This window comes from Limanda limanda, chromosome 4 (genome assembly GCF_963576545.1).
Source record: "Limanda limanda chromosome 4, fLimLim1.1, whole genome shotgun sequence".
Classification (NCBI taxonomy): Eukaryota; Metazoa; Chordata; class Actinopteri; order Pleuronectiformes; family Pleuronectidae; genus Limanda; species Limanda limanda.
This window is the reverse complement of record NC_083639.1, coordinates 32,332,477-32,343,589: the sequence shown is the minus strand read 5'-3', so window position 1 is coordinate 32,343,589 and position 11,113 is coordinate 32,332,477. Positions and strand designations below refer to the sequence as shown.

Here is an 11,113-nt window from a genome sequence, read left to right as displayed (position 1 = left end):
AGTCTTGATGTAGAAGAAGACGACTGATCGCAGGACGTCGAACGTGAATCAGTGTTAAAGACAAACTGTCTGATAGGTCTATAGAGTGTTAAAGGTTATATAATTAAAGTTGTATAAGAGGATATAAGACGTTGTTGAGCAGGTACTTCCTGGACTTCTCATGGTGCAGGACGGCCGTGGTCAGACGCAGGTAGTGGATCTGAAACACCCGGGGACATCGTCTGTCTCACACTGAGACTTCCAATAATCAACTGCCACAGACTACAGCTCACGGGTCCAGGTCCACATCTGTCCTCTGTCCACAACTGTCCTCTGTCCATCCCTGTCCTCTGTCCACATCTGTCCTCTCACCACATCTGTCCTCTGACCAACCCTGTCCTCTGACCAACCCTGTCCTCTGACCAACCCTGTCCTCTGTCCATCCCTGTCCTCTCACCACATCTGTCCTCTCACCACATCTGTCCTCTGACCAACCCTGTCCTCTGACCAACCCTGTCCTCTGACCAACCCTGTCCTCTGACCAACCCTGTCCTCTGTCCATCCCTGTCCTCTGTCCACATCTGTCCTTTCACCACACCTGTCCTCTGACCAACCCTGTCCTCTGTCCACATCTCTCCTCTCACCACATCTGTCCTCTGTCCACATCTGTCCTCTGACCAACCCTGTCCTCTGTCCATAACTATCCTCTGACCAACCCTGTGGTCTGTCCATCCCTGTCCTCTGTCCACATCTGTCCTTTCACCACACCTGTCCTCTGACCAACCCTGTCCTCTGTCCACATCTCTCCTCTCACCACATCTGTCCTCTGTCCACATCTGTCCTCTGACCAACCCTGTCCTCTGTCCATAACTATCCTCTGACCAACCCTGTCCTCTGACCAACCCTGTCCTCTGTCCATATCTCTCCTCTCACCACATCTGTCCTCTCACCACATCTGTCCTCTGTCCATAACTATCCTCTGTCCATCCCTGTCCTCTGTCCACATCTGTCCTCTGACCAACCCTGTCTTCTGTCGACATCTGTCCTCTGACCAACCCTGTCTTCTGTCCACATCTGTCCTCTGACCAACCCTGTCCTCTGTCCATAACTATCCTCTGTCCACATCTGTCCTCTGTCCATAACTATCCTCTGTCCATCCCTGTCCTTTGTCCACATCTGTCCTCTGACCAACCCTGTCTTCTGTCCACATCTGTCCTCTGACCAACCCTGTCCTCTGTCCACCCCTGTCCTCTGTCTCAGGTTTGGTCCTGGACCTGCTCACCTGCTTGTTCTTACCTGGAAGCCGAGGTCCGGGATGATGGGAGAGAACCGATAGGCTCTGAGGAGTGACATCATCAACTGCTTCAGACACTCGTTCACTTCATAGTCCTTCAGAGAGACAGAGAGAGAGAGAGAGAGAGAGAGAGAGAGAGAGAGAGGTAGAGAGACAGAGAGAGAGAGAGAGAGAGAGAGAGAGAGAGAGAGAGAGAGAGAGAGGGAGAGAGAGAGAGAGAGAGAGAGAGAGGGAGAGGGAGAGGGAGAGGGAGAGGGAGAGGGAGAGGGAGAGGGAGAGAGAGAGAGAGAGAGAGAGAGAGAGAGAGAGAGAGAAGAGAGAGAGAGAGAGAGAGAGAGAGAGAGAGACAGAGACAGAGAGAGAGAGAGAGAGAGAGAGAGAGAGAGAGAGAGGGACAGACATTCTTAAAGCACAAATCAATAAATCAATAAATTAATAATACATTAATAGATTAAAAAAACTGACATCATCTCCACTGAAAACAGATTTGATTAAATCACCTTCAGAATTAAATCACCTGCACAGGCCACGCCCTCCTCCGGTCACTGTCGACCTTACTCTTACCTTCACACTGATCCTGATCCACTTCCTGCTCCCTGTCCTCCATGTCTACCTCTGTGTGCGTGTCTATGCGTGTGTGTGTGTCTGTGTGTGTGTGTGTCTGTCTGTGTGTGTGTGTGTCTGTCTGTGTGTGTGTGTGTTACCTCCATCAGCAGCCAGAACAGGTCCAGTAGTTGTTGTATCAGTGGATGTTCATCCACTGAACCTCCTCCCTCCAGAATCCCCAACAGGAAGTTCATCAGCACGTCCTCCACCAGGTACACCTTACACTGAGGACAGGGAGATACACAACCTTAACCACTGGAGACATGTCGGATGGGATCATGATGAAATCCCAAGGACAACAGAGACAGTTTGTCCCTGTTCTGAAGACGTGGTCTCATCACAATCACCAGAGACAACCGGTCAATACAAGATGGAGGAGGGTTTTCACCATGAGAGGAGCAAAGTGGTTGAAGATGTGAGCCAGAGTGACGAGGACTGTGGGTTCTCCATGAAGACTCCACATCGCACAATCCGTCTCCAGCAGCCTGTCCTCCTGCAGAGAGGACACAAGGACGTCAGGGTCAGAGGTCACACAGACATTAAGGTCGGAGGACAAAGAGACGTCAGGGTCAGAGGTCACAGAGACATTAACCTCAGAGGACAAAGATGAGGGTAAGATGGAGACACAGAGACACTAAGGTCAGAGGACAAAGAGACGTCAGGGTCAGAGGTCACAGAGACACTAAGGTCAGAGGACAAAGAGACGTCAGGGTCAGAGGTCACAGAGACATTAAGCTCAGAGGGCAAAGAGACGTCAGGGTCAGAGGTCACAGAGACATTAAGCTCAGAGGGCAAAGAGACGTCAGGGTCAGAGGTCACAGAGACACTAAGGTCAGAGGACAAAGAGACGTCAGGGTCAGAGGTCACAGAGACATTAAGGTCAGAGAACATAGAGACATCAGGGTCAGAGGTCACAGAGACATTACAGTCCGATGTCACAAAGACATTGAGGTCAGAGGGCAAAGAGACGTCAGGGTCAGAGGTCACAGAGACATTAAGCTCAGAGGAAAAAGAGACGTCAGGGTCAGCGGTCACAGAGACACTAAGGTCAGAGGACAAAGAGACGTCAGGGTCAGAGGTCGCAGAGACATTAAGGTCAGAGGACAAAGAGACGTCAGGGTCAGCGGTCACAGAGACACTAAGGTCAGAGGACAAAGAGACGTCAGGGTCAGAGGTCACAGAGACATTAAGGTCAGAGGACAAAGACGAGGGTAAGATGGAGACACAGAGACATTAAACTCAGAGGACAAAGAGACGTCAGGGTCAGAGGTCACAGAGACATTAAGCTCAGAGGACAAAGACGAGGGTAAGATGGAGACACAGAGACATGGGGACGGACCTGAGTGTCGATGGCGCTGCAGAGGACGTTCTTGATGTATCCAAGCAGCTTGTGAGCTTTCAGCAGGTCAGAGGTCGGAGGGTTCTGCAGCGGCAGGTAACCGTCCACAGGATACGTGCACACGTGCTCGTTAAAGACAGACACACTGAGCTGATGCACATGCATGAGGGTCAGAGGTCAAACACACACATTAACACACACACACACACAGTGAAGGATATCTCAGCGGCCGGCTGCCGAAGTTAAACGCCACGGACTCTTTAAAGGACAAACTGATGGAAGGAAAGTAGGCCACGCCCGGTCCCGTCTTTATGTTGGTGAAGGCTGTGCCCAGAGACTGTCCATTCCTGAGGACAGGGAACGGTTAGCTTAGCATAAAGACTGGAAACAAGGGGAACTGTTAGCTTAGCATAAAGACTGGAAACAAGGGGAACTGTTAGCTTAGCATAATCAGATCACAGATTAACATCTCACGTTTATAAATGAATAAATACTTTTCTGAAAGTTATTTTTTATTTATTTTTTTTTTTTTTTGACCTTTTATGTAAAGTGCCTTGAGATAATCTATATTATGATTTGGTGCTGAACAAATCACATTGAATTGAATATAACATATAAATAAATGAATAAAATGTTTTCTTACAAGCAGAATGTGATGGTTCCTTCGTCCAGGTCGATCAGACAGCTGACGATGTCTCCTGCCGCCCACGACTGAGAGGGAACATCAGCCATCATGTGTGTGTGTGGGGGTGTGTGTGTGTGGGGGTGTGGGGGTGTGTGTGTGTGTGTGTGGGGGGGTGTGTGTGTGTGTGTGTGTATAGTTGTACGAAGCAGAAACAATGCGTATGTAGACGCTCAGGTGTGATCTCACCTTCCCGTAGTTTGTGGTCGTCACGTTCCACTTCCTCACTCTGTTTCCATCGTACGCATAAGAATCAGGTGTGTCACCTACACCCTCCTGACAGGAACACACACAGTTACATATATATGTACACACACACAGTTGTACACATGATGCACACTCTGTATTGTGTACCTCCTGGTTAAAGCGACAGTTCAGCGTACACCAGCCGATCTGCATCAGACCCTGTGACGAGATCAGAACCTCGTACGCCCACTTCCCTGCAGAGAGAGAGAGAGAGAGAGAGTCACATCTGTGTGTGACACTGAAAACTGAATCATGTGATATGAGGGTCACATGACCACAGAATAGAGCGTGTTACCTTTATAAACACAAGTGGTGGCTCTGATGGAGCTGAAGTTGCTGTGACCTATGACCTGAAGACACATAACATTAGAAACATGGTTCATGCAGAAGACACACGGGGTCTTCAGGTCCAGGATCATCATCATCATCATCATCATCATCATCATCATCATCATCATCATCATCATCATCATCATCATCATCATCATCATCATCATCATCATCATCTCACCCCGAGCAGGTCGTCGTCCACAAACAGGAGACCCTCAAATCCACTGGTGTGATCCAGGACCACCGGCTGAGGTCCCAGACGCCCGTCCACAGGCTGATCTGATCGCACACACACAGACACACACACGTTAGAACGACACGTTACAACGACACGTTACAAAGACACACTACAACAACACGCTACAACAACACGCTACAACGACACGTTATAACAACACGTTACAACGACACGCTACAACAACAAGCTACAACGACACGTTACAACAACACGCTACAAAGACACACTACAACAACACGTTACAACGACACGTTACAACAACACGCTACAAAGACACACTACAACAACACGTTACAACGACACGCTACAACAACAAGCTACAACGACACGTTACAACAACACGCTACAAAGACACACTACAACAACACGTTACAACGACACGTTACAACAACACGCTACAAAGACACGCTACAACAACACGTTACAACGACACGTTACAACAACACGCTACAAAGACACACTACAACAACACGCTACAACGACACGCTACAACAACACGTTACAACGACACGCTACAACGACACGTTACAACGACACGCTACAACGACACGTTACAACGACACGCTACAACCACACGTTCAGTGGATCTGAATCATGTTGATGAAGAAGAAGAGAATAATCTGTTTTTAACTTACCTCTGATCTCCTCTGAAGGTTCTTCTTCAGCCAGAAGGTTCTCAAGGTGGCCACCAAGATCCTGGAAACCAAGAGGCTTCCTGAGAGGAGGAGGAGGAGGAGAGGAGGAGGAGGACAACAACGAAGAGGAGAGGAGAGGAGGAGGAAGAAGAGGAGGGAGGAGAAGAGAGGAGGAGGACAACGACGAAGAGGAGAGGAGGAGGAAGAAGAGGAGAGAGGAGAGGAGAGAAGAGGAGAAGAGAGGAGGAGGACAACGACGAAGAGAAGAGGAGAGGAGAGGAGAGGGAGAAGAGGAGAGGAGGAGAGCAGGAGAGGAGAGGAGAGGAGAGGAGAGGAGAGGAGAGGAGAGGAGAGGAGAGGAGAGGAGAGGAGAGGAGAGGGAGAAGAGGAGGGAGGAGAAGAGAGGAGGAGGAGGAGGACAACGACGAGGAGGAAGAAGAGGAGAGAGGAGAGGAGAGAAGAAGAGAGGAGGAGGACAACGACGAAGAGGAGAGGAGAGGAGAGGGAGAAGAGGAGAGAGGAGAGCAGGAGAGGAGAGAGGAGAGGAGAGAAGAGGAGAAGAGAGGAGGAGGACAACGACGAAGAGAAGAGGAGAGGAGAGGGAGAAGAGGAGAGGAGGAGAGGAGAGGAGAGGAGAGGAGAGGAGAGGAGAGGAGAGGAGAGGAGAGGAGAGGAGAGGAGAGGAGAGGAGAGGAGAGGAGAGGAGAGGGAGAAGAGGAGGGAGGAGAAGAGAGGAGGAGGAGGAGGACAACGACGAGGAGGAAGAAGAGGAGAGAGGAGAGGAGAGAAGAAGAGAGGAGGAGGACAACGACGAAGAGGAGAGGAGAGGAGGAGAGCAGGAGAGGAGAGGAGAGGAGAGGAGAGGAGAGGAGAGGAGAGGAGAGGAGAGGAGAGGAGAGGAGAGGAGAGGAGAGGAGAGGAGAGGAGAGGAGAGGAGAGGAGAGGAGAGGAGAGGAGAGGAGAGGGAGAAGAGGAGAAGAGAGGGAGAAGAGGATAGGAGGTCAAATACACTTTCTTCATACAACATGTGTTGTCAGTAAACCATGGTTTCCATGGGAACAGGGTCCCTCTGATGAACAAGAACCACAAAAAACTTTAAACATGACTCACAGACCTCAGGGATCATCAGGGACGCTACAGACAGAGAGACAGAGCAGGATGTCTGTAGCTACAGACAGAGAGACAGAGCAGGATGTCTGTAGCTACAGACAGAGAGACAGAGGCTGTAGCTACAGACAGAGGCTGTAGCTACAGACAGAGAGCAGGATGTCTGTAGCTACAGACAGAGAGCAGGATGTCTGTAGCTACAGACAGAGAGACAGAGGCTGTAGCTACAGACAGACAGACAGAGGCTGTAGCTACAGACAGAGAGCAGGATGTCTGTAGCTACAGACAGACAGACAGAGGCTGTAGCTACAGACAGACAGACAGAGGCTGTAGCTACAGACAGAGAGCAGGCTGTCTGTAGCTACAGACAGACAGACAGAGGCTGTAGCTACAGACAGAGAGCAGGATGTCTGTAGCTACAGATAGAGAGCAGGATGTCTGTAGCTACAGACAGAGAGACAGAGCAGGCTGTCTGTAGCGTCCCTGATGATCCCTGAGGTCTGTGTCTATTTGTGTGATGACACAGAGACGAGTGGTTCAGTTCAGGCTGAAGAACCAGAGTCGCACAACAACTCAATCTGTGTCACTTATTTTTAAAAGGATCTGACAACATGTGAAACTCAACCTGCTTAACTGTGTGTGTGTGTGTGTGTGTGTGTGTGTGTGTGTGTGTGTGTGTGTGTGTGTGTGTGTGTGTGTGTGTGTGTGTGTGTGTGTGTGTGTGTGTGTGTGTGTGTGTGTGTGTGTGTGTGTGTGTGTGTGTGTGTGTGTGTGTGTGTGTGTGTGTGTGTGTGTGTGTGTCTATGTATAGAGCGGCTGAAGGTAACATGAATCTGTCCGGCTTAAGGGAAAAGGCCAGTGAAACACTAGTCTCACACACACACACACACACACACACACTCACTCTGTTGCTCAACACTTCATCAAAGCAAAACAACAACAGTCTCTGACGGGACAGTTTACCACACACACAAACTACAGTGTGTCCACATACTTCTGTCACAAACAGCTCAGTTATTTACAGTGAACGCACGATATATATTGATCAGTGTGTGTGTGTAGGTCATGAACATGTGTGTGAGAACAATGTTGTATCAAGCAACAACACAAACCATGTGTGTGTCTCAGAGTTCACAGGCTCCACCCACATGTGTACGGTTTAAAACTTAATCCACCTTTTTCCAGACAAGTGTCACATGACTGTTGACATACACAGGTCATGTGGTGTCATCTCACGCCTAGACTACTGCCCCCCCCTCCTGGCAGGTCTACCTGCTACTGCCATCCGATCTTTGCAGCTCATCCAGAATGCAGCAGCTCGACTGGTTTTTAACCTAAATTCACTCACACTCCTCCGCTCCCTACACTGGTTCCCAGTGGCTGCCCGCATCCGGTTCAAAACACTAGTACTCGCGTACCATTCTGTGAACAGATCAGGTCTAGTTTACATCCAGGACCTGGTCAAACACTACACACCAGCACGTTCACTCCGCTCTGCTTCAGCTAATCGACTCGTTGCTCCTTCACTGCTAAACACTCGTCAACTTCACGACTGTTTTCTGTCCTGGCTCCTAAATGGTGGAATGAGCTCCCACTCGACATCCGGACATCTGAAAGTTTACACATCTTTCGCCGAAAACTAAAAACACACCTCTTCAGACTGTACCTTGAATAAAAAAAAAAATAAAAAAAAAATAACCACTTTTGAAAACTAACACTTTGGTAGCACTAAGATGTAACTTACTTATAGCACTCTGTAGTTTTGCTTTATTTCGAAGAAATTTTACTGTCTTGATTCTTGTTGTTCTTGGTTTGTACCCTCAGGGTTGAATGCACTTATTGTAAGTCGCTTTGGATAAAAGCGTCAGCTAAATGAAGTGTAATAATGTAATGGTGTAAACAGGAAGTAGATTGTCTCTGCAGCTGGTTGCTTAGTAACAGAAGTGAAGGTGAAGAGTCGGAGCAGGGATTTCTTTTCTCTGAGCGACGAAGAGGTTGAAGTGTTACTGACAGGAAGTGTTACTGACAGGAAGTGCTACTGACAGGAAGTGCTACTGACAGGAAGTGCTACTGACAGGAAGTGTTACTGACAGGAAGTGCTACTGACAGGAAGTGCTACTGACAGGAAGTGCTACTGACAGGAAGTGTTAGTCGGGTCATGTGACTGATGAGAACCAATCAGGAGGAGAACGTCTGAGTCATGGTTTACTAAAGTCTCAGTTTCTGTTCAGACTGAAACACAAAGTTTTCAAGCTGAAGCGAGACCAGCAGCGTAACCATAGCAACAGTGATGGTGGCTCTGTTGTTCACGGCAACAACCAGCTGTTCCTCTCCAGGATGGATGATTGACGGATGTTACCTGAGCGAGGCGACTGCTGGTCCATGATTGGTTGAAGGAAACACGTGATGGAGATAATCACTGAGCAGCTTCTCATTCACGATACCTGACAACAGAGAAACACACAGTTTACTGTTAACACACGCACACAACAGAAACACACAACAAGCACACGCACAGTGATAGTGTGGCTCCGTCTATTTCATGAAGAACCCACTGAAGCTAAAGAGTCGCAGCACATGAACCGTCAATCAAACCCAGGACCGACTGTCCACATCAATCAGATCAATGAAACTGTCTCTGCAGTGTGTGTGAGTGTGTGTGTGTGTGTGTGTGTGTGTGTGTGAGTGTGTGTGTGTGTGTGTGTGTGTGTGTGTGTGTGTGAGTGTGTGTTACCTGTAGCTCTGGCCTTGTCACTGTCTGATGACAGTCTGAAGTTACGGCGAGTCAAAGCGGTGCCTCCTCCTCGAGAGCTCATCCTGTCTGACAGCTGCCCCCCCGACAGAGAGAGAGAGAGTACTGTTAATACTGTACTACACACAGTACTACAGTCATACTGTACTACACACAGTACTACATACTGCATTACACACACAATACTACAGTCATACTGTACTACACACACAATACTACAGTCATACTGCATTACACACACAGTACTACAGTCATACTGCAACACACACACTACTACAGTCATACTGCATTACACACACAGTACTACAGTCATACTGTACTACACACAGTACTACAGTCATACTGTACTACACAAAGTACTACATACTGCATTACACACACAATACTACAGTCATACTGCATTACACACACAGTACTACAGTCATACTGCAACACACACACTACTACAGTCATACTGCATTACACACACAGTACTACAGTCATACTGTACTACACACACAATACTACAGTCATACTGCATTACACACACAGTACTACAGTCATACTGCATTACACACACAGTACTACAGTCATACTGTACTACACACAGTAATACAGTCATACTGTACTACACACACAATACTACAGTCATACTGCATTACACACACAGTACTACAGTCATACTGCATTACACACACAGTACTACAGTCATACTGTACTACACACAATACTAGTCATACTGCATTACACACACAATACTACAGTCATACTGCATTACACACACAGTACTACAGTCATACTGTACTACACACAGTACTACAGTCATACTGTACTACACACACAATACTACAGTCATACTGCATTACACACACAGTACTACAGCCATACTGCATTACACACACTACTACAGCCATACTGCATTACACACACAGTACTACAGTCATACTGCATTACACACACAGTACTAGTCATACTGCATTACACACACAGTACTACAGTCATACTGCATTACACACACAGTCCTACAGTCATACTGCAACACAAACACACTACTACAGTCATACTGCATTACACACACAGTACTACAGTCATACTGTACTACACACAGTACTACAGTTATACTGTACTACACACACAGTACTACAGTCACACTGTACTACACACACAATACTACAGTCATACTGCATTACACACACAGTACTACAGTCATACTGTACTACACACACAGTACTACAGTCATACTGCATTACACACACAGTACTACAGTCATACTGCATTACACACAGTACTACAGTCATACTGTACTACACACACAGTACTACAGTCATACTGCATTACACACAGTACTACAGTCATACTGCATTACACACACAGTACTACAGTCATACTGCATTACACACAGTACTACAGTCATACTGTACTACACACACAGTACTGCATTACACACACAGTACTACAGTCATACTGCATTACACACACAGTACTACACTCATACTGTACTACACACACAGTACTAGTCATACTGCTTTACACACACAATACTACAGTCATACTGTACTACACACACACACACTTCAGAGAGAGTACCGTTAATACTGTAGTACACACATGACTACAATCATACATTAATACACACAGAACTACAGTTAGTTACTACAGTAACTGTGAGTACGGCAGTTCTCACGGTATCTTATGAAGCTAACGCAGCTGTTAGCATGTTAGCTCCCAGTTAAACCAGTTACACCCGGTCGGTGTAGCCCGGTCTCCCGGGTCCCAGTGGGTCGAGCCCGGCTGATCCGGACCGTGTCTTCGGCTGTTAGCTGTTAGCTGTTAGCTGTTAGCTGTTAGCTGCTAGCTGCTAGCTGTTAGCTGACAGCAGCTACAGGAAGCTAAGCTAGCACGCACCGCTAGCTTCAGGTCACCGGG

At 47.8% G+C, this 11,113-nt stretch overlaps 1 protein-coding gene across 1 annotated transcript in view; it reads right to left on the bottom strand.

Moving 5' to 3' along the window:
- The window catches only part of LOC133000213 (E3 ubiquitin-protein ligase RNF123), a 56,441-nt gene extending 45,361 nt beyond the window's left edge, over nt 1-11,080 (bottom strand). Inside the window, exons 1-16 of the mRNA XM_061070082.1 lie at nt 10,872-11,080; nt 9,191-9,284; nt 8,816-8,900; nt 5,350-5,429; nt 4,658-4,755; nt 4,442-4,496; nt 4,255-4,340; nt 4,090-4,176; nt 3,862-3,929; nt 3,440-3,565; nt 3,219-3,333; nt 2,268-2,372; nt 1,978-2,103; nt 1,276-1,368; nt 126-199; nt 1-43 (exon numbers count right to left, since the gene is read on the bottom strand). The exon at nt 1-43 is cut by the window's left edge and continues 75 nt beyond it. Coding sequence (XP_060926065.1) covers nt 1-43; nt 126-199; nt 1,276-1,368; nt 1,978-2,103; nt 2,268-2,372; nt 3,219-3,333; nt 3,440-3,565; nt 3,862-3,929; nt 4,090-4,176; nt 4,255-4,340; nt 4,442-4,496; nt 4,658-4,755; nt 5,350-5,429; nt 8,816-8,900; nt 9,191-9,272 — 1,323 coding nt within the window. The 5' untranslated portion in view covers nt 9,273-9,284; nt 10,872-11,080. The remainder of the gene's footprint in view (nt 44-125; nt 200-1,275; nt 1,369-1,977; nt 2,104-2,267; nt 2,373-3,218; nt 3,334-3,439; nt 3,566-3,861; nt 3,930-4,089; nt 4,177-4,254; nt 4,341-4,441; nt 4,497-4,657; nt 4,756-5,349; nt 5,430-8,815; nt 8,901-9,190; nt 9,285-10,871) is intronic.
- Nucleotides 11,081-11,113: the final 33 nt, after the last annotated feature.